The 23,576-nt window shown below is 34.2% G+C and overlaps 2 protein-coding genes and 1 long non-coding RNA gene across 3 annotated transcripts; 2 read left to right on the top strand and 1 right to left on the bottom strand.

The window, feature by feature from the left end:
- Positions 1-4,079: 4,079 nt before the first annotated feature.
- LOC128559868 (uncharacterized) lies at positions 4,080-7,516 on the top strand. The gene is made up of 2 exons (XR_008372688.1): positions 4,080-4,217; positions 7,375-7,516. It is a non-coding gene; the product is annotated as an uncharacterized LOC128559868 (long non-coding RNA).
- A 271-nt stretch (positions 7,517-7,787) lies between these two features.
- On the top strand, positions 7,788-21,305 carry LOC128546388 (uncharacterized). The gene is made up of 4 exons (XM_053516861.1): positions 7,788-7,809; positions 8,221-8,244; positions 10,147-10,256; positions 21,099-21,305. The coding sequence occupies exons 1-4, from the start codon at positions 7,788-7,790 to the stop codon at positions 21,297-21,299; spliced, it is 357 nt and encodes a 118-aa protein (XP_053372836.1). The 3' UTR covers positions 21,300-21,305.
- On the bottom strand, positions 12,436-19,542 carry LOC123536341 (uncharacterized). The gene is made up of 3 exons (XM_053552685.1): positions 18,587-19,542; positions 14,660-14,764; positions 12,436-13,009 (listed from the first exon to the last, which is right to left on the bottom strand). Exons 1-3 carry the CDS (start codon positions 18,945-18,947, stop codon positions 12,999-13,001), a joined length of 477 nt encoding a protein of 158 aa, XP_053408660.1. The 5' UTR covers positions 18,948-19,542; the 3' UTR covers positions 12,436-12,998.
- Positions 21,306-23,576: the final 2,271 nt, after the last annotated feature.

The following is a 23,576-nucleotide window of genomic DNA, read 5'->3' as shown; positions in this document are numbered from 1 at the left end:
AGCATATTATTTTATTTTTTCTGCCTACACACACTATTCATGTGCTCCAACCAATGGATGCTTCGGTCTTTATGAGAACATTTTAAATGAATTGTCATATAGGTACATACTTGAACATCATGTCCGTTAATGAACTACACAGGTAAGGAAATAAATGAAAGTTTGATGAACTCGAATTAGGAAGATATTTTAGAAATCAGATCATTTTTTTTCTGCCAAAGAAGAAAACACTTCAAGTTCAGAACCTATAGATTCGATTTAGAATGATGTATTTGTTACAAATGAGAATTATATGGATTATTTTGTTCTTTTGGATATTGACGGCTTTGCCTAAAAGAAGAAAAAAGAAAGGTAAACTTTGTATTTTGCTCTTGCCTGTTGTTGTTACGTTTATTTGATTGGCTGGGTCGTAAAGCCACACTGACACAAATTTGGCTATATAAATACTTTCCAGCTTTTTTTCGGTGGAAGAAGATTCCACCCTCAACCCTACCCGGACGTATTTTTGTTTTCAAGCACTGGCGGACATCGTTGTAGAATCATAAACTTTCCTCAATTCTCTCAAATACTGTTGAAAAATGGCGTTAAACCCAAAACAAACAAGCAAACAAACAATTCTCTCACATGCAAGAATTCTGCGTCCCAAGTGGGTTTAGAACCCAAAGCTATGAAGAGCAAGTGAATCAAATAAAACGATATCTTAATCATTGGCCGTAGTGTCAATTATGGTCAAGTACATTTTTCCTTGCACTCTAAAGGGGACAAGTCTACAAAAAATGTATCATAATTTCATTTATTAGAAAACAGCATCTGTAAAATATCAACATGAATTCAACTTATTTTATTCTGTTTAACATATGCATGTTAAAAGGCCGTCAAATTTTTACTGCGTAGAAAGTTTTTTCTACATATTGTGCAAACTACATATGACAGTTTTTAAAACATTCCATGCATTTTTTCATTTACTATTAAATAAAAGTACTTTATAAAGGAGTCCGTTTGGCTTATTGATATCTTTTGAGCATTCAAAAGCACAGCGTAAATGACAGTAAGTTGAGGATATTTAATATCCTTATACATGTTCTAATTTTTAATTGTTTTTTCTTGCATTTCATATGGGATCTTTTTCGGCCAGAGTCACACGTACACCAAAGATTCGAAACATTTTACATAAGACTGAAAAATACTATGTTAAATTCAAAACATAAAAAAAAAACCTATGATATTTTGACAAATCTCTGGAATCTAGCTTTCCAGAGCGGTTAGGCGTACTATTGCATTGAGATTAGGACCAGAGTACTATAGTACGTTGATATTTTTGTTGCAATATTGCTTTCCCACATCAGATAGATTTATTTTGTGTGTAGGATTTCTCGATAATCGAAGTCAGATTCTATCTTGTTCGAAGCAGTTAGTTGCAACGATTTCTGTAAATAGTAGACACACGTCTTAGAAAGGGTCAAAGTAAAAGAGATGCAGAGTAAAAAAATGGTATACCAAATATGGCAAAAGGGCTTCAAGTATATCAGACTATGGGTGGCAAATGTTACAGTGAGCCAAGGATACAAGATTGTACCCAATATGACCCTCGCTTAATTATGCTCCCCCCCTTCGAAGAAGGAGGGGTATATTGTTTTGCAGATGTCGGTCGGTCGGTCGGTCAGAATGTAGACCAATCCGTTTCCAGATGATAACTCAAGAACGCTTGGGCCTAGGATCATGAAAGTTGGTAGGGAGGTTGGTCATCACCAGCAGATGACACCTATTGATTTTGAGATCTGTATGTCAAAGGTCAAGGTCACAGTGACCCTGATTAGTAAAACGGTTTCCGGATGATAACTCAAGAACCCTTGGGCCTATTGATTTTGAGGTCAGTATGTCAAAGGTCAAGGTCACAGTGACCCTGAACAGTTGAATGGTTTCCGAATGATAACTCAAGAATGCTTAGGTCTAGGGTCATGAAATTTGATGGGCAGGTTGGTCATGACCAGTAGAAGACTTCTACTGATTTTGAGGTCAGTATGTCAAAGGTCAAGGTCACAGTGACCAGGAACAGTAAAATGGTTTCCGGGCAATAACTCAAGATTGCTTGCGCCTAGTGTCAGGAAAATTGATAGTGAGATTGTTGATGACCAGCAGATGACCTGTATTGATTTTGAGGTCATTAGGTCAAAGGTCAAGGTCACTTTGGCCAGGAACAGTTTAACGGTTTCTGATCTTCTTGTCCAAAACCACAGGGCCTAGGGCTTTGATATTTGGTGTGTAGCAAAATCTAGTGGTCTTCTACCAAGACTGTTCAGATTATTTCCCTGGGGTCAAATATGACCCCACCCTGGGGGTCACATGGTTTATATAGACTTATATAGGAAAAAACTTTGAAAAGCATTTTGTCCAAAACTACAGGTCCAAGGGCTTTGATATTTAGTATATGACATCATCTAGTGGTCCTCTACTAAGATTATCCAAATTTTTCCCCAAGGGTTAAATATGGCCCCGCCCTCGGAGTCACACGGTTTACATAGACTTATATAGGGAAAAACTTTGAAAATCTTCTTGTCCAAACAACAAAGACTAGGGCCTTGATATTTGTAATGTAGCATCATCTAGCGGTTTTCTACCAAGTTTGTTCAAATTATCCCTCTAGGGTCAAATATGGCCTCACTCCGGGGGTCACATGGTTAATATAGACTTATATAGGGAAAAACTATAGAATCTTCATGTCCGTAACCTATATCATTCAAATTTGGACCACATGTATTGTTTTGAGTGGCAAGATGAACCTTGACACAAGTTGACCTTGATCTTGACCTGGTGACCTACTTTCACATTTCTGTAGCTGCAGCCTTCAAATTTGGACCACATGCATAGGTTTGTGTACCGAAACAAACTTTGACCTTGTTATTGACCTAGTGACCTACTTTCACATTTTTGAAGGTACAGGCTTCAAATTTGGACCACATGTATAGTTTTGTGTTCCAAAATGAAATTTGACCTTGATTTTGACCTAGTGACCTACTTTCACATTTCTCAAGCTACAGCCTTCAAATTTGGACCACATGCATAGTTTTATGTACCGAAATAAACTTTGACCTTGAAATTGATCTAGTGACCTACTTTCACATTTCTGAAGCCGCAGCTTTCAAATAAGGACCACATGCACAGTGTTTTGTACTGAATGAAATTTGACCTTGAGTTAGTTTTGAAATTTGAAACGTTCAAAAATGGCTCAGTGGTGGGCACCAAGATCACTCTGTGATCTCTTGTTAGGTTAATAGGTTAAAGGTCAAGGTCAGATTGAACCAGAATGGTAGAACTTTTGTTTACAGTGAACATACAATTTCTGTTTCTTGTGTAATTACTGAATGCATCAAGGGGGCATTTCGTGTTCGACGAGCTCTTGTGTTCTACTATTTCAATTAATTTAAAGATGAGGCTTCTCAGTATTTAAGAAGAGCAAATGTGACAGGACCACACATAGTATATTTACACTGAGAATGTATAAACAAATATTACATATTTTTCGTTTGCCCAAGGACATAATCAAGGCCAAAGGGTCAAAAAGACATTAAATGTGAAGTCATACAAACAGATGTATATTTGTATGAAGAGAAACAAAAAAAAAAGATGAAACGAAAGAAGTTATTACATGATTACTGATTTTTTAGCCTTTGGTATTTATACCAAGAAGGTGACCTTTATCATGACCTTGTAAATACCTTGAAACTCCAGTATATATTTGTTTTATATATTTCAAACAGTTGCTTATACTTGTGAATTTCAGTTATTTTTGGTAATATTGTGAAAATGTTTGCTACCCTTTAGACAAAAGTTCAAATCAATGTTCCATACATCGTTTTTTTTTTTGTTTTTTTTTTGGAAATGTATTTCACAACCATGGAAAAATCCAAAATGCATTTTTTAGCATAAGGGTGTTTATCGTTTATATTCATGAAATGAAAACTTCAAACGAGACAGTATTGAAGTACGTTTTGATGAATTGAAGAAATGATCTTGTCCGAAACACAAAACAGACAGAAAAAGTTACTTAAATTACATTAAAAGTTTCTGCTTACAGAAGACGCATGTTCTGACTGGCAGCTTTCTGGTGGCCGTATAGACAATGAGGATTTTATTGAGGTCACTTACCGGGACGAAAGGGTAAACTTGTGTGCGGATACGTCACAGAACTTAGAGGAAGTGTGCAAAAAATTAGGAAAGTAAGTTTTCGAGGAAAGGACATATCATATTTTATTCAAATGTCTAATACATATTCAACTTTGTAAATGTTTGCGTTTTCGATATTATAGCATTTGAAAAACTATTTGTTGTTGCGCGCAATCCACGCGTCAAAGGAGCAGATAGTGTAAATCGTTTTTATTATTTATAAAATTCCCTATTTTGTAATATCCTAAAGTCATATGTTGATATCACAAATTCATTTTATGATATCATAAAAAAACTTTTGATGACATATTTATTTGCATTTAAAGAAATCTTAGAATGATTTATAGTTCGATTCTTTTGTATCTTAAAAATCAGTTTTATTTCATGATATCTTTGAATGAATTTAATTTTATCTATAATTCTGTTGCATGATATCAATTAATGAGTTTTGATTTCACAAGATGAATTTTCAGATACCAAAACATAGAATTATATATATATAAATCATTATTTGAGGTTTAGGTATCTTAATTTGTTTTTCATAAGGTGAACTATTTATATCCAAAAATTAAGTGTATATTTGGATATGTTAAGCTCGACTTTATGATATTATTAAGTAAGTAAAAATTGTACAATAATACTTTTGTGTACGAAAGATTGATACCTATAAATCGAATTAATGATAAAATAAACTCACACACATTCTGAGATATCTTTAAATTTTGAAATATATTTTCAGATATCAAAATTGATAATTAAGGATAACATCAAATTGACTTAAGGATATGGAAAAATATTCGAATATTATATTTTGTGATATTTGAATTATAATAAGTGATATTATTAAGTACACTGTATATATTTAGATATCAAAATATTGATTTAATGTCACTTAATGAATTAAGGATATCATAAAATGAGTAAGGGATATATCAAACGTGTTTTGGATTATTACAAAATTATAAAACAAATAGTAAAATGGCACTTTAAAGACATTCTTGGCATATTTAGTTAGACTAGTACACTCATTCTGGAAAATCCAGCTGTTTTCGACAGGAAAGTTACCCCTAAGTGCAAGACCATTAATGGATTGCATATATCAAATATTTAGACTAAAATCTATCTTTTTTCTATGGTGGCATATTTCTGCCACGAGATAGCTAGGTAGCTATCGCGATAATGATGTAAACATTCTAGGAAATGTGTGGGTTTTTTTCTGAAAAAAAACCGCAATAAACAATATTTTGTGAAAATATTTTAGCGCAAAATTTCGCGTTAATGCTCGAAACTGCCACGAGGTGCTTGGTAGCTATCATGATAATATTCTAAACTTTCCAGGAAAGTTGTTCAATTTTCTGAAAATATTACCGCAATACTTTATTTTTTCCAGATATTTTTATTGTTTTCTGAAAACTTTTAAGCGCAAAATTCAGTTACTGCAACGTCACAGCTGCTAGATAGCTATAAACAGAACACGATGATATCAATCAGTTATTGGCGCCAGACTATTCAGTGTTAAATTACAGGGGTTCAACAGTGTTCCATCGATTCAGTAAGGTGCTATTTATAGATATCAAAATGGCAGCTCTGGGCACTAAATGCAAAAAATATCGAAATAATATGGTCAAAAATATTTCCAGGAAACTTTTCAGAAAAGTTCGAAATATCAAGATTTCTTTTTCCAGCTAATAAACGGTGAAAATGTGATTTTTTGTTGTTTTTTATCAATTTTTTGCAGCAAAATTTCAATGAAATGCTCATTTTTTACCAAAATCTGACCAAACTAGTTCATTTATATAATATCAATATCTGGACAAATCTCAATTTTGGCCCACATTTTCTTATAGGTCACAATAAGGTAAATTGTTTTCCCTATATATTCTATATAAAACTGACCTTTTTTAAAGAGCTACCAAACATAGCTAGACCCATTTCAGAGAACAAATCCTTACCTCATTTTAAAGAGTTATGATAAAACTGATATAAAATGAAGAGAAAAGTAGGGGTCATGTATCTTCTAAGAGAGATTTCTCTGGTCACATTTGCTTACTGTAAACTGACATCAAAATCACACTGCTGTGACATGGAAGTACTACTCATACTAAAATCGAGCTTGACTTCGCCAAATACAACCTGCTCTCCCATTTTTCCTACCAAAATGTCAAAAATACATCCACAATGAAATTTAAACAGAAACTAGCTTCAATTTAGACCTCTGTTGCCATGCCAAGGGAAAAATTAGTGTTCAAATACCTGGCAGCCATTGCGCGACTAGACCAGATGGCTCCCACGCTGGTTCCTTTAGTTAAGTTAGGCCTAAACAAACACGTTCGCGATGTATTATGCTTCCTCCGGATGTTGTTAAAGTATCTAATTGCACCATACATCGACTTACGTGATTTGTCGTTGTGAATTAAACAATTATTTTATTAGCATAACGTATCTTATTTTAACGCATCTTACTTGCATTTTATGAAATCGAACCGCACATAAAAAAAATGTTCATATTTTTTACTATATTTTCATCACATACATAAAAACCGCACGGCTGGTTTATTAAAAATACGGTTTGTGGTCAAACTTTCCAAAAGTTATTTTCCTTTTCTTTCAAACTCTGTATAACGTATCTTATGTTTTTTTTATTTTAGATTTCAAGACGCCGTTGATAAACTTGCTTGGGTCTAAAAAGTATTTATGATACTATGAAATAACTTGCAAACTGTATACAGCTATGCTGTGATTAATATGAGGTTCCATGAAACTTAGATCATTGTCTTTTTGTCAGATAAATTCGCATAACGTAACTTACTTTGAAACTATTGGAAAATGCAGAAAAATATCACTCAGTGCAATCAGATTTCGTGTTTTAAAATCCACACTTACCCTAGTTCTTTTACTTCAGATTTTGTGCGCAAGTGTACAGTCCGCACTGATTTTGCAAAATAGCTTGCAATATACACACCTATGCTAGGGACAGGCCGAAAAATGGTCAAAACTGGGCTATATATGGAGCTGCTGTTGATAAATGACCAAACATATTGCGTAAAAAGTGGTGTCCAGGTGTCACCTCATTATTGTTCTCCATTATAAATATATAAGCACTTATACCAATGACTTACCTTTTAATGTATATAAGCTTAGGAGAGATAAAAAACGACGTAATGTGACGAGTTAACGTAGAATCAATGAAGATCATTATTTATATTTTAGGTCTGTGGATGAAAGTAGAAATGTCTTCAATGCTAGTCGGAAAGAGAAAGCCATTTCGTTTATAAATGTGGCAAATAAATGTGGCAAAGAGGAAAAGAAGAAAAACACTTGTGGTGGAGATGTGATCATTGACTGTTGCCAACCTGCGTGGATCTGCTGTATTGATAAAGCTGATATAACGTGTACGGTGACACATTTATTCAAACAGCATATACAAATTAATGCTAATAATGTGTGCCTCTAATAGATAGGTATATAAACGACACTACGATGCAGATCATATCCAATTACCTATGCAAAAGAACCAAACTCATATTGGAGTTAATATTTACATTTAAAAAAATCCGTCCGTTAGTGATAGAAAATGGTGTTTTAAAGCAATTATATGAAGGTCTTTGTGTCATTGTTTAAGAATGACTTTCATTAGCAAAACTGGCAATAAAAATACAAATCTTGTGCTGTACTGAATTGAATGAATCGCAATTGACTAAAATTCGAACACCATCTGAATTCTTAATTTTTTCTAATGAAACAAGTACGTTTTGCTGCTTACTATACAAAGAAGTCACTTTTGTTTTCACGACATTGAGTGTTATATTTACCATCAGTCGTTAGGTGTCACATTTACTACGCAAAAGTGTAACTTTTACCGACTGTATATGCAAATAGCAGTGTTAGTTTTGTTGTTGTCATAATTAATGCTTATCTCTTTAAAGATAAATTTTGCAGCGCAAACTCGAACGAGATTTTTGATAGGGAATGCTACCATGCACAAGGAAAACGGTTTACTTACAGCCAGATTCGAGCAAGAAAAATTAGGAAGATGAATAACTCCATATCGGTCAGCGCTGGTTAAGCAAATACCTGAAGGTTAGTAGCGTGCACGATCTATGCTTAAATAATTCAAACAAGAAATATCTTTAAAAATGATGGTCGGCGAATTGTAATAAGGAAAGAAGTTTATGAATTTTTCATCTAACATTCATCTTTCATCTAACATTTTTCAAACTGCAAAACTAAACACCGCACTTTAACAATTTAAATGGTTCTCTTTTAAGTTTTCGCAAAGGTTTCGTAGGGTTGGAATTTTGTTTCGTTTATCCTTAGACGAGACGAATAATTACAGCAGTAGTTTGATGAAGATTCATGAAGCGGTTCATGAGAAGAGGTCATTAAACGTGTTTATATTTTTAGCTAAATTGGTCCCTATCCCCATTTGTAACAAAATAGCAGGAGACTATACGATATTGTTACACATCGAGTTTGATAAAAATCCATTAGATTTCAGTGGTTAATGCGAAGAAAGGCATATCTACTTTTAGCTATAGTGGTCCCTAATAGGGCCCAAGTTCCTATATCAATAAATGTGGAAGAGGACCTTATAATGATGCTCCAGACCAAGTATGACAAAGATCCACCAAGCTGTTCATGAGACGCTGTATAAAGGCATTTCTAGTTTTAGCTCTAGCAGCCCCTAAAATGGGTTAAATGTCCCAGCTGAACAAAGTTGGCTGCGGGCCTAATAAAGATGCTACAAATCAAGTTTGATTAGAATACATGAGAAAAAACTCAATTAAAGGATTTTTTATTTATTGTTTTTATTTATTTCTAAAATAGGCCAACTGATCCCGCTTTAACAAATACATATTCGCTATTCATGAATCTTTGGACAACGACGTCACACCTATAAAACGTGAAGGTCAAGCAAAACATACAATTGTAATTATTTCAATATTTCTGTTTTATAAGCAAAGTTTGACCGTAGTCATATCACATAGATAAACTGTATGCAGCGTACCTTCATTTCAGAGTAATGAGATTAGTCATTATATAGCACATATATAATAAAACAGATTTCAACTGAGTTCAATATTTGCATACAATACTAAAGAAAAATATTCATATATAATAAATCAGTTAAATAAGTTATAACAAATATATCAAAGCAAACAAGTACTCATTTTAATATGCAATCTGAATAAGTCAAAAAAGCAAGAAACCTTTTCATATAAAGACGACAATACTAACAAGGAAAATCTTTTAAAAACCACTTCTCTGCATAAAAGACTCTTATCACATCCTTATTCATGTGATACGCAGACCGTATTCAGCTCTTTCTTTAATTTGATATATATTGGTATTTGAACAGGTTTTTATCATATTTATTAAACTTACTTATCATTTTGAGATATATCAATATTCTTGCTAAATATACTGAGCCAAAGTTAGCTTTAAAACTGTGAACAGCGTCGTTTAGGATAAACGCTTTGTCTACATTTCACTCAGCGTAGCACAATCAACAGAGTGAAAGAAATTGACACTCTCGTCCAATCAGGCAGAGTGTTACATAAATCTTTCATTTTGATAAATTATCTATAATGCGTTATCAAGTAGTTTGATTTGCAAACTGAAGTCACGTGGCATAGGTAACGAAAACGAATTTAGACGGCGTCGCCGAAAAAGATATATTGGCAAACACATAGGGGTAGAGCAAGTAGGTCACTCCGACCGAAACCACCAAACATGGTGTCCGCACAATAACTCCATATAAAACAAAGAAAATTTAACAAAACTTAAGCTATGGCGGACTTTATGGAGCCAAAGGTTAGGATATTGCGTGTGAGGATCACAGTATTTAACTCTAACAGTGCAGGTTACACTGTAAAGTCTATCTTCTTCTTTTTTAAATGAACCAAATTGCTATAAGGTAGTGAGATCTTTATTAAACACAAAGCGCATCCTGATAGTCATATCGAAAATATTATTTTTCAGATGCTTCCAGGAAAAACTGGAATTGCAGTCTTGGGAAAGATATTTTGAGAGAATGCTCGAACAAGTGTTTAAACAGCAAGAATGTGACCAGTTTACACGATGGCTCAAATGTAAGTTCTCTTATATTGAGATAAGTGCCGGGCTGTTAACCTTTAGACGGCTGGTGGCGAGCGATTTTGCCTTTGCGACTAGCGCAGACTACGATCTAGACTAGCTCCTAGACTATGATATATATCTTTTTACATTTTTATTATTGAATGTAGTGAACTGAGTCAGTCTATATCCTATGTCCAATATCATAGTCTAGTACAATCCGAAAATTCACAAACCTCTTTTTAGGTTTGTTATCAATCAATGTCAAGAACTGACCACAGCCTGACTGACAGAGATCAGTGGTTTACTGCCATATGTTTATGCAATTCATTGAGACCATCTGGTAGCTTGGATTTACAACTGCAGGGGTCAGCTGAGTTGAAATTTTATCATAAATGAATTTTCATTTCTCTGGTACTTGCAGTTAGATTTGAAAATCTGAAAGATACACATTCCTATGGCTTGTCGTAAAGGAAGTATGTAGCTTGACAGTTCTCAAGTCACTGTTCAGGCTCCTGTGACCTTGACCTTTGATCAAGTGACCTCAAAATAAATAGGGGTCATCTACTCTGCATGTTCAATCATCCTATGACGTTTCAACATTCTGGGTCAAGTGGTTCTCAAGTTATTGATCGGAAATTGTTTTCCTTGTTCAGGCTCCTGTGACCTTGACCTTTAACAGAGTGACCCCAAAAACAATAAGAGTCATCTACTCTACATGACCAATTATCCTGTGAAGTTTCAACATTCTGGGTCAAGTGGTTCTTTAGTTATTGATTGGAAATGGTTTTCAATGTTCAGGCCCCTGTGACCTTGTCCTTTGACGGAGTGACCCCAAAAACAATAGGAGTCATCTACTCTACATAACCAATCATCCTATGAAGTTTCAACATTCTGGGTCAAGTGATTCTCTAGTTATTGGTCGTAAATTGTTTTCAATTTTCAGGCCCCTGTGACTTTGACCTTTGGCGGAATGACCCCAAAAACAATAGGGGTCATCTACTCTTTATGACCAATCATTCTATTAAGTTTCAACATTATGGGTCAAGTGGTTCTCTAGTTATTGATCGGAAATGGTTTTCAATGTTCAGGCCCCTGTGACCTTGACCTTTGCCTGAGTGACCCCAAAATCAATAGGGGTCATCTACTCTTTATGACCAATCATTCTATTAAGTTTCAACATTCTGGATCAAGTGGTTCTCTAGTTATTGATCGGAAATGGTTTTCAATGTTCAGGCCCCTGTGACAGAGTGACCCCAAAAACAATAGGGGTCGTCTACTCTAGCTGTCCTACAACCCTATGAATTTTGAAGGTTCTAGATCATAGAAATATCTAGAAATATAGTTATTATCAGTCTAGTGGCTAGTCTAACCATGATCGTCTGTGCAGTCTGGTCACGGTCTTCTCTGTTCGCTATTCACTCAGTAAATGTTCAGTGCACACCCCTTCGAATAATGAGTGGTACTGCCCAAAGTGTAATAATGGAACAGTCCATTTTAGAAATTTAGAAGGGTAAAGGTCAATAAGCTATCATCTGGCTTTTAGGCTCAAGATTTCTCCTTCTGTTGAAAAAAAACTAACTAATCTATAGCAAAGCGAAAAACTGTTAAACACATTATTGCTACATCAACATTGAACGCTCTGCATAAACAGTAATTTGTATTTTTAGCATATTTTACTAATCCGGCATGATGGATAAACACAATTTCAGCTGCTGCCTGTGCGAGAAACTGATAATTATGCGCAGCAGAGATGCGCAAAGGTGCTGCTTTTGTTGACCGTTCGAAGCACTGTTCATTCTACCATAAGTTGTTTACACAAATTAGTTTATTTCGGAACTAAATTACCGTTATTGGACAATAATTGAAATTAACTGAGTAAGAAACTAATACTTCATGTCATTGGTCGAAACATTGAGAAAAAGAACGTGTGATCAGTTCGAAGACAAAAACAACAAGACTAAACCAATCAAAAAGTACGAAACAAAATGTAATTCAGAACTACGACCAATGAAATTTAATAATTCAAAAATTATGGACTGGTTTATTCTAACCATTTTCAAGAAAGGTAATTACAGACAAGAGTAAGTAAACATGTATAGCAAGAGTTATCACTCGCTAATTAAATATTTTAAAGTTAAACCTTAAAATAAACCAATTAGCTCCTTCAATAATGGAAATGAAAACGACAAATAATAAATATGAATTTTAATGCCAAATATAATCACACGTGTATCAATTTAATTATCAATTATATAAATATATACTGAAAACCGCCAAATTACAGCCAAAACAAGCAAAACATAGACAAATAAACATAAGGCAAACGACACAAATAAACAAGGCAATAAAGGCAAAAATTATAAGGCAAGCAAGCAAGACAACGCAAACAAAGTCAAAGCAAATATGGTAAGGCAAGCAATCGTATCAGAACAAAAGGGATGCATGTCATAAGCCAAAAGGTGGTTAAGATTAATATAAGAATACATGAAATTCATAAATAGTAATGAATGATGAATGTAGCTTGTATAACTGAAATGATAAAGTTATGCCTGGAGACACAAATCTGTCTCTAGAAAAAGATCTTCAAATAGTTTCCAAAATTTTTATATCTATAGTTTTTGAATCTCATGTATCCTTAGTAAATACAAATGCATTTAAGCTGTAATGGAACACAACGCAGTAAAAACAAATAGCAACAGTTCAACATGATAGCCTACCTCTTATATAGTAAATTCTCTTGAACAAACTGTTTAACTTCATAGAATCCCTGGATTAAATTAATGTAAAATTAATTTAATGCTAGATAAACAAGGCTATTGATAAAATTTGACAACAAATAGTGACACTAAACTAAGATAGCTAACAATGATTTTCTCTTTCGCGATTGTCTACCTTAGTAACTAATGCAAATGTAGGCAATCTGATTTTTACCTTATTGTTCATCAGTCATTTAAGTGCGTTAAGGCAAATGTGCAATTACGTTTTTCAAATAGTGACCTAAACAACCCCCGTCCAGTGTTGCAAAGAGATTACTTTTAACCACACCTTTAGTAAAGAATGGTCTGTATGACTTAATAAATTTGAAGTTTAGTTCCTTTGCATATACATCGTCAAGCGATTTATTATACTCTTTAATCCTCTCAGAAGTTGTTTCCATATCTACTGGACGAGGCAAAATGGAGGACACAATAATATATACCCTTTTAGATTTTTTACGAACAATGGTCAATAAATTAGTTAGGGCTGATTGCATATCTCTTACTGACCAATTGTTGCATATATTATTTGTACCTACATGCAGTATCAAAAATTCAACATTACCCAAACAAAAAAATCAAGTAACAAATGGTATCAAAATCATGAATAAATGGTGAACAAATCGGGATTTGCCGATTTATTAACACCATTTGTTTACGATTCATTTAATGAATCGGAAGCAAATCGGGTTTAGCAGAGAAAGTCCCTCCCCAATTCATTGCAACTAACTGATTTGTTTACCATTCATTAGAAACAAATATGTTGTGCAGTACCATTTATTGCCGATTCATTAAAACGTAAAGTTGTGACTTTTTGGGCGGGAAACATGAGTATATTGTCAGCCATCTTTAATGCATTTTGGCGGGATAACTGAAATACACAGAGACACCACATGCATCCTCTAAAATACTGGAATTTTAACTGTTATGGAGTAAGTGCAAATGTTTGATTGTCTAATATAGTTGTAAAAGGACATGTTTAAGTGCATACATTAACTCTTTACACTATATTTGAAGCTGCTAAGTTTTTAGGAAATAGTTACAAGATTGTCATATGATTTCATGACAACTTTAACAGATAAAGAAATTTTATAAATTAGATCTGATGCATATGGTCTAATATGTATCATATTTTTGAATTTTGCAATTGCTATAGATCTACTGTAAATAGAATCTATATATTTCATGTTGTTCTTTCCTTACTAGAACATTTAGTTTGCCATTTTTATAGTTAATGCTACCCTTTCTAGAGAATTACAATTCGCGCTCAAACTTTTTGTACCGATGCTTTCGTCCCTTAAATATAATGCTGAGTTATTAGTACGATTCATTACCGATTCATTAGCACGATTCATTACCGATTTATTAGTGCCACCGATTTCCAAATTCCTTTCATTTCAACTTCAGCATACCCGATTTGTTACCGATTCATTATTTAGCAAAACAATTTAAAGTCCTGATTTGTTACCGATTTATTAAACGATTTGTTTACGATTTATTACCGATTCATTAGCTCATTTGCATACCATTTGAATCGTGATCAAATCGTGAACAAATCACCCGATTTGTTTACCATTTATTACACCGATTCATTCCAATCTTTTTTTTTGTTTGGGTAGTTAAAGAAATGACTTTTTGATAAAAAAGATGTTGCAATTTACCTATAGTTGCCCCCCTAAAAGACAAATTAGTAACACCTTCAATATGTGGTAAATGCTTCACTATGGAATCCCCAACAATGAGAACTTTACGGATTTTGTGACAGTCTGCAAAGAAAAAAAAAGTATTAAAAACATGCAAAAGTAATCATCACATTAAATTAAATAATTATAAAGACAATATGAGTAAAACAAATAATTAGAACTGTCTTTACTTTCGAACTGAGTTTGCTTCTCAGTTTACTGTCAAGTATACACTGGACATGCCTAAATAACTATTCTGACTATCATAGGAAATAATTTAAAACTATATATACACTTTCATAATCTAATCTATACTTAGACAATAAACATAACGCAAATGAGTATACAATCTGAAAAGTCTTAAAACATGATAAACAGAACCACGTGATCCTACCCAGTGATGTCAAAACTGCCACTGTAAGTAGGATCGTCTCCCCTTCTTAAGGTCGAAGACAAACGCTCGTATCTTGAAAATAAGACTCAACATTTTGAAAACCCACCTGCTTCAAAAATGCCTCTCTGTAAGTTGCTACATATAAACTTAGACACTCTAACCTTGTCTGACAAAGTAAATTCTAGGTACTTTTTGTAACAATCAGATTTCCAGTCCCCGAGATTTTGAATAATGTCAGCTGGTAAATTTAAACGAAAGGCTAATGTTGTAAAACCACGACGAAAACTATGAGTCGAGTACTTGGAAGGATCCAGGCCTATCTGTGAAATTACCAAACGTAACTGTTTCAAGAACATACGGTATGAAACCAATTTGCCAGATTTCAAAACAGTGGCGAGGCATGAGACCTGGGAATCAAGGAAATCATGTTATTATAGGCTGTAACTGGACACAATGGTGAATGAGGAATAGGTGCCAGAGGGAACTGAAGCACTCTTTTCCCCTTGCTGAATGGTCTTGGACCACTTTATGGTTACTAACAGTCCTTACTCGGATTGCAATACATCCCTACTGAGTAAAAATTTTGGATTTATTAAATCATATCTGGAAGTGGGTACTAAGTTTGATTTTCTGGCCAAAAGAAAAAAGGCGAAAAGGAAAAGACACCAGTAAACATAACTATCAGCCTTTGAAAAATCTAAAACTTTATGAATCTGTAACAGAATACCTGGAAAAATAGGCTCTGCTCGCTTCACCATATGACACTTTGATTTTGCTATGCCTTTTAAGGATAAATTTAATAAAAAATTATTAATTTGCTCTGTTTTAGCTCCTAAGATTAGGTGCATGTTTCTAACTCCACTGATGTAATTTTTAATTGAATCGACAGATTTAAATGTCCTACTCAAAAACTGAGCATATAATTGTAATGTTAATGTATCAACTGGTATAGCACATACTTTAAAATAAGTACAAAACAATAAAAAGGATTTCCATTGTATATTTAAATTTTTTCTGGATCCTTCTGCATAAGCATTCCGGTTTGAGTAAGCAAGTTCATCTTTTAATTCTTTAATCTGGGTCTCTGAAATTTAAATTTTATTACCAATTATTTAAAAACTGGAAATCTGAGTATTTAACAACATGTTCCTGTAACCTGAAATCTTTGACCGTTGAGTGAAAGATTTGTTTATACTTGTCATCCTTATGCCATCTTGATAAACAATCTGAAATACGGTTCTCCTCTGAACAAATATGCTGAGCACGAATTTCAAACTCATTAACTGCTGCATGAAGGCAAATTTCTCTCAAACAGACTGAAGAAAGGTACATTTGGATTTACCATGTTGAGTGTAATGCACACTGACTGATTGTCACATAGGACTACTATTCGGTGATGTTTAAACTTTTCACCCCATAGATGTAGACAAACTACCAAGGCTAACATCTCCAGAGCACCTATATGTAATTTTTTGTCCAAGATACTACTTGGAAACTGAGTATGGAAAAATTTTCCATTCCAGAAACCCCCGCAGCCATCTAAACATGCATCAGATGAGAAAATTTGATCAGGCTCTGACCAATCACCTAATGACAACATGGAAACTCCATTGTAAAGTGGTAGCAAAGTATCCCACCAAAGTAAATCTTTCCTTACCTCCGTTGGAATTAACACCTGCTTGGACCTTTCCATCTTATACAATTCTTTCAACCAATTAAGTAACCTGGATACAAATACCCTACTTGGTTTGACGCAAGCACCAATGAAATTGAGTTTACCAAGCAATTGTTGGACTTCCTTTAAATTGGCTGAATCCTTATGTAACCAAGACTTAATTAGGCCTGTAATTCCAATTAGTCTCTGTGGTGTTATTTCCATTGTCATTTTGTTAGAGTTGAATAAAATACCAAGAAATGACATAATCTGACAAGGGGGACAACTCTTACTAACAGATTCCTTTATACCTGCTCTCTCTAATACTCGACCTAATGTCAAGTAAGCAAATTCTGCATGCTGTGGCTTTTCAACCCCAGCAAAGTCATCTAAATAGTTTAAAACAGATAAGGATAATGATAAAAGAATAAAAGCAATAGCATTGGTGACTCGTTGGCAAATTTGAGCCGCGCTCCTCAAACCCATGGACAACACTACATCACAGAAAACATGTTTATTCCAGACATATGAAACTAGATTGTAACTGCCCGGACAAATATAAATCTGTCTATAGGCTCTGGATAAATCCTTCTTAAACATAAGGCAATTTTGACCTTTGGCAACTATTAAACGTGCAAAATCATCCAGTTTTGGAAAAATTAACGCTACTTGTTCACCTAAGTAAACATCTTTATCAATGAAACTGTTTACAGCACATCGAGTTGCACTACTTAAGTCTAAAATAACCCCTCTGTCTGAAATATCCTTCTTTGAAACGGTATTTAGAGGAGAAATCAGCAAATTACTAGAAAATGGATTGGAATTAAATGGACCAATAATAGCATCTTCATTCATCTCCTTAATTAAATATTCTGACATTTGCTTTGGAAATTCATTGGCACCTTGATAATTTTTATATTGCCACACTGGTTTGGGAAGGGGAAACAAACTATTATCTCCTGTGAAACATATTGGAAATCCAAATTCAATCAAATCGCAAACCAGTAAATCTTTATAACCAAAATTCTCAAGATTTCGTCTCAAATAATATGTGTCTATTTTATCATTTTCCTTAAAACGACACCCTTCAAAATTATGCTTGCCTGATTGTTTTACTAATTCATGCATTCTAATTCTATCATTAACTTTCAAAAAACTGGGACTTTTCTTGACCTGAATACATAATTTGCAAGTATTTGTATGAGAAGTAAATGGAACACTTGTTGTATCAAAATTATCAATGGAAATGACCTCGTGGTTGCAAATTTTATCAATTTTCTTTGTTTTGGTATAACAAAATTTTGGTAAAAAAAGTCTTCTATTTTATTTTCAAAAGACAATATTGGATTAACCAGTCAAGCGGACATGTGAACACATTCACTAGAACTTTCTGGATGCTGAAGTTTTTTGCGGTCTTTTTGCCAGCAAGTAGCACAAATATGTTGTGCTAGTCTCATCTGGCCCTTGAAAACTACCATATGACCTGATATATGTTGACATTTGTTTCTTTGATACAGAGAACAGAACCAAACTGGTGATTCATCTTTGCTCTCTTCTGTTTTTGTATCATATTTGGGTTTAAATTGTGATTTACTTTTGAATCCACCCGGGTTACCCTTGACCGTTGGCCCAGACTTATGTAAAATTGCCACTTCTAAATAATGAAAATCGTTTGACCATGATTTTTCACCCAATTCTATCTCTCTGAGCACAGCGGCATAATAAGATCTTAGAATGGAAAGGCTGTATGAGGAACTCAGATACATTAAACGCTTCAATAATTTTAATCTACCATTTCTTTCCTTGGACTTTATATGTTTTTCATTAGGTTCAATATCAAATTGATAAACAGCATTACCTTCCTCTTTCAGCTGCTTCACTTCTAGTTGTTTACGTCGCAACTGCGCCCGTAACTCTTCCTTCTTTCTTGTCTTCAAAATCTCCTGTTTTTCCTCCTCGGCTGCCTCGATCGCCTGCTCTATGAGACGCATTTCCTCGTCTTCTTCCTTGCTCGTAGCGAGATCGCCATTTCCATGAGTTTCTTTAGTATGACTCATTTGTGTATCTTCCGGTTCTAAGGAGGCCCCGCCTGAGGTGTTCGTTGTTATAACTGGTTGGTGCTTTAGACTATTATCAAACACTTCAACGTCTAGCTCGATTCCTTCGTGCATTTTCTTATAATCTTGTCTTTTTGTATTTCTCTTGTTGGCCGTGGCCATACTCAGTAACTATCACTTCACAAATCAAAGTCCACAAATTTCACAAATAAAGTCAAAACGTATAATTTATATGCCACTTATAGTGCTTATTCCACTCCTTTCCACTTTTTACATTATTTCAGTGCTGTATCTTTCATATCCGATATAATCTAATTTTTTAACGTGTAGGGATACTGTTGAATCCCAAAAACTACTACTAATTTTTCGAAAAAGAACGTGTAATCAGTTCGAAGACAAAAACAACAGTGAAGAAAAGAGTTAATTCTAAACAAAGGACTGGCCTCACACTACGTCAGAAACCGAGGGGAAATACAGTCTAATGCGCCAAGACTAAACCAATCAAAAAGTACGAAACAAAATGTAATTCAGAACTACGACCAATGAAGTTTAATAACTCAAAAATTATGGACTGGTTTATTCTAACCATTTTCAAGAAAGGTAATTACAGACAAGAGTAAGTAAACATGTATAGCAAGAGTTATCACTCGCTAATTAAATATTTTAAAGTTAAACCTTAAAATAAACCAAGTGTTGTCCTCGGCTTATCGACCTCATGTCGTCACAGCTACCTTGGGAAAATAACTGTTTTCCGCAAAAAAAAAAAAAAAAAATGAAATGAAAGTGCATTGCAGTTGTCAGCTAACACAGTATACGGTTTTCAATCTTTGTTGTGACAAAAGTTGATCAGATGTCCTTTTTGAACAAAAAAAATAAGATGCCATTTTTCTCTCAAATCATTCTACGCTTTCTGAAGGGCAAACAACTTTCTGCAAATGAAGATGTTTTCATTCTCCAGTATACCAGTCAGCAGTACGGAAAACTTACCGCAGTCTTTTACTTGCTCAACATAGATTACAGTGTATAAACATGATCTCTCTATAACGAAGAAGAAGGGTCTCCGTGGCCAATAAGGGTCTACCCAGAAGCCCGCCCGTGTTTGAAACAACGCACGTAGGGGCATCTGAGGGTCTTTCATCACCATCAAAAGCAGGAAAAGTCGCCATATGACCTGAAATTGTGGCAGTGTAACTCCAAATGAATAAAAAATAGAAATGAAAATAATAAAAAAAAAAAAAACAAACAAAAACAATACAACACAGATGAAACAAACCTAGTTCATCCGATATTTATAGTTTTCAAACACATTTGTTCTTCTGTGCTTTGAGCTGGGAAAACATCATTCATGTTTCCTCAATAAATGACTACTTGACACGACATGAAACTGAAATTTTATTACGCGGTGCTTTCGAAGATTTTCTTCCTTTTTATTCAAGTGCTCTATCATGATTAACTTATGCCATCCGTACGTGGAGTATCAGCGACTTTAAACTATTTCATAGGATCAAAGAGTTATTAAGAAGAGTGGGAGTTGCTAAGCAACGTATCTCATTTTCTTTTGTCCATTGTTTGGTCCTCTCGCACTCACAAGAATAATGCACAGTGAAGAGGTTATAACCTTAGGACGGCCAGCACATATTTATGCAATCTCGCCAGGCATATGTATGTTTTTGACAACACGGAAAATGACGTCACTCGACCTTCAGCTATTTCCGTAAGTAAATAAAATGAAAGTAGAAATGCTAAACTTGAAAACGAAAGCCGCATTTTCATTTGTAGATAGTCAGGGGTCACGCGCAGGGGTCACCCCGTCTAAATGTATGCGCGTGGACTTCTTTTTTTCTTTTCTTTTTTTTTTTTGCTATTGGGGAGCCAATTTTAAGCACTAATTTACGAATTGAAATTACCTGGGCTTTAGTACAGCATGTCAGCTTTTAATCTATGAAAAAATATTTGAGCTCTGGATAAACAGAAATCCCACAGGGGTCCGTAACTGACCAAGGGTACATTGATAATTTTGGAACTTCATCAAATCGCTCAAAATGTCATTTTTGGTGTTGTCTGAGAGTGTCAGTATATGCCTCAGATGTAAGATATAACCGTATTTGAGAGCTGCAGACCTAGACATTTCAGAAATATTTTCAAAATAAGCTTCGTGTAATAAATGTTTTTTCTACGGAAGCGTGAAAAGGCCATCAGACGCTAATACGTTTTAGTACGTTAAGGCTGCGGAAAGGATAAATGTTGCCTAAACAAAATACAAATATCTGTATATACTAGTACAATGTAAATGACGCAATACTTATTCTACAGGGAACGTGCGTATGCTCTGGAAGACCACAGCAAAATGACACAGAATGTTACAATGAGCTACAGATTATAGATTATACAACAAAATCTGACACAACAGAACCTGGAGAACGGCCTATATTATGTATCGCGGCAGAAATGATAAGCGGGACCATAACATTTCAGCTGAAGATTGTGAAGAATTCTTGCAACCGCTCTGCTTGAAAGAATTCATCAGTCAGTAAAATTTACTTTCTCTTGTCCATCTATATATCAAATTCATCTTTACATACTAAGAAGTCGCAAAAATCGCGATGCTTTCATGCGTTGCAGAAAATAAGCGTTGCAACGGTTTACGACATTCTTCACAATGTTTTTGTTAAGTTAAAAGAATATCTTACTAAAGTCTTATGTCCATAAGTTTGTACCACAACTCACTTTCAAAGTACTCACTTTTTATGGAATTTTGAGAGAAATTATTTTTCGCCTAAAATGTTCCGGTTAGGCCCTTTAAGACTCGAGACCTGATGTGTGTCTACAATTTTGAAAAACATCAAATAATACACATCTATCATATTAAGAAAAACAATATACATACATATATTTTGAAGTACATAGATACGTTTTTTTTTCTTTAAGGTGGAATGCGCCCCAAATTTTTTTGCCGAATTTCGTCCTGAAATTTATACTGTATAAAGTTCAAGATATATGCGTTTGAGCTCCGGTTTTACTTTATCGCTATATTGTTCGTGATTTTTGCTATTGTGTCACAAACATGGCCCCTGACGTCACTTTTCGTGCAACGCCCAGTTCCGGGTGCTTTCGGCATTTTTCCTTTCCTGCACTCTGAATGTCATATCAATGAAAAATACAAAATAATTGTCACTTTGCATTCAGAAAATGCTACTTAATGGTATAAAATTAAACGAATTAAGATTTACGCATAGGACGTCAGAGACGATATTGTGACGTCAGAACGGAAAATCTCACATCAGGTTTTGTTACAAATGTTGCCTTCAAATCCTGTTTATAAAAAATCGACTCGATTAAAAAACGTAAAATTTTGGTATGTTGTTTCACAGTGTGTGTACGTCTAGTAGACACATAAATACTTAGGGGTCACCGACTTTAATTTTTCAGTATTAGGCGGTATTTTACCCCTACCCCATGAAGAAATGACACGTTTAATCGTCATTTTTTTAACAAAATAATCGAAAAAATATGCGAAGCTATTGAGAGACATTTGGTGAGATTTGCTAAGAAAGTGTTAAAGAAAAAGTCGAATTTTTTAAAACATGTAATAACATTCAGGTGATCACGGACCTGTTCCGAAAAGAAGAACTGTAGATATGAAATATCTTAATGAGCTATTTGATAAAGGGTGTAAATTATGTAAACGACATTTCGCATTATCGAAAATACTTTTGATCATTGGTTTATCAACATGCATTATGTGTGTTGATTCCTTTATATGACTTATAATTATTAAAATTCAAGTGTTTAGATTGTGAACACGAAACTACATTTCTACATCTATATCCAGAGCATCCGGAGAAACAGATATGGCTTTTACTTTTTCCGTACTTCTTAAATCTGAACGCTGCAACTAGTGAGGGTTTTATGAAATATTTTCTAGTATTCATTATTAAGCGCTTGTAACTGCACTTGATCAGAAGGTTCCCGCTAAGAAATAAATTAATTGCATCGGACCAGCAGTTGTGCTTGATTGTAATAAAAAGACACTGTCTCAAGAATAAATTTTCTGCGTCTGACCAGCTGCAATAATAGTCATCTGATGATCTTTTGTTTAAAGAATAAAGTCTGTTCGCTGGACTAGCTACTCTGCCTTACTATGACCTCACTGTCTTTGTCTCGCTCGTGCGGAAGGTCGGGACTTTGATCGCTAGTTGCATTTTGCATTAGACTAGTAGTATAAGAAAGGATGGTGCGAGCGCAGTTTAACCTAATTTAACATTTAACCCTTGACCTAAACCGACCAATGCTGACCAATTTCAACAAATTTAAAACAAATTTAAAACAAATTTTAACAAATTATTGTTAAGACCTATAGTAAAATATGATTAAAGATAATTTTAAACACTTCCACCAAATATTTGCCAAAATCCTGCCAAGTGGCAACAATGTGGCAGTCGCTGCCAACTTGACAAACTTTTGGCAGAACGTTGGCAAACACAAATTCAACCAATCAAAAGCCTGCCATTTTTCTGCCAAATGGCAGCAATGTGACAATGTCTGCCAACTTGGCAAAACTTTGGCAAACTTTTGGCAGATTATTTTTATTGATAAAATGTAAAAGTATTTAAACTTATTTTGAATTAATAACTACATTATTAGTCTTTAAATAATTTTAAATACATTTGATATAGATGAGTTTACAAAATAAAATATATTGTTTGAAAGAAAGAAAATTTACTGATAATATAAATCCTCATTATGTTACAACAAAAAACGGGAGAAAAATGATAAAGGCTACTTGTTTAT

This window comes from Mercenaria mercenaria, chromosome 10 (genome assembly GCF_021730395.1).
Source record: "Mercenaria mercenaria strain notata chromosome 10, MADL_Memer_1, whole genome shotgun sequence".
Classification (NCBI taxonomy): domain Eukaryota; kingdom Metazoa; phylum Mollusca; class Bivalvia; order Venerida; family Veneridae; genus Mercenaria; species Mercenaria mercenaria.
The sequence above is the reverse complement of the archived record's forward strand: the minus strand, read 5'-3'. Positions and strand labels throughout refer to the sequence as shown.

What these genes read in the sequence shown, in the direction of transcription:
- LOC128546388 (XM_053516861.1), top strand. Translation starts at nt 7,788, where the DNA reads ATGACTTTCATTAGCAAAACTG. An exon ending in GACTTTCATTAGCAAAACTG is followed by an intron (nt 7,810 to 8,220) that starts GCAATAAAAATA and finishes CATATCGGTCAG; the next exon opens with CGCTGGTTAAGCAAATACCT. An exon ending in GTTTACACGATGGCTCAAAT is followed by an intron (nt 10,257 to 21,098) that starts GTAAGTTCTCTT and finishes CTTATTCTACAG; the next exon opens with GGAACGTGCGTATGCTCTGG.
- LOC123536341 (XM_053552685.1), bottom strand. Translation starts at nt 18,947, where the DNA reads ATGGCCACGGCCAACAAGAGAAATACAAAAAGACAAGATTATAAGAAA. An exon ending in GAAGCAGCTGAAAGAGGAAG is followed by an intron (nt 14,765 to 18,586) that starts GTAATGCTGTTT and finishes TTTTCTTTGCAG; the next exon opens with ACTGTCACAAAATCCGTAAA.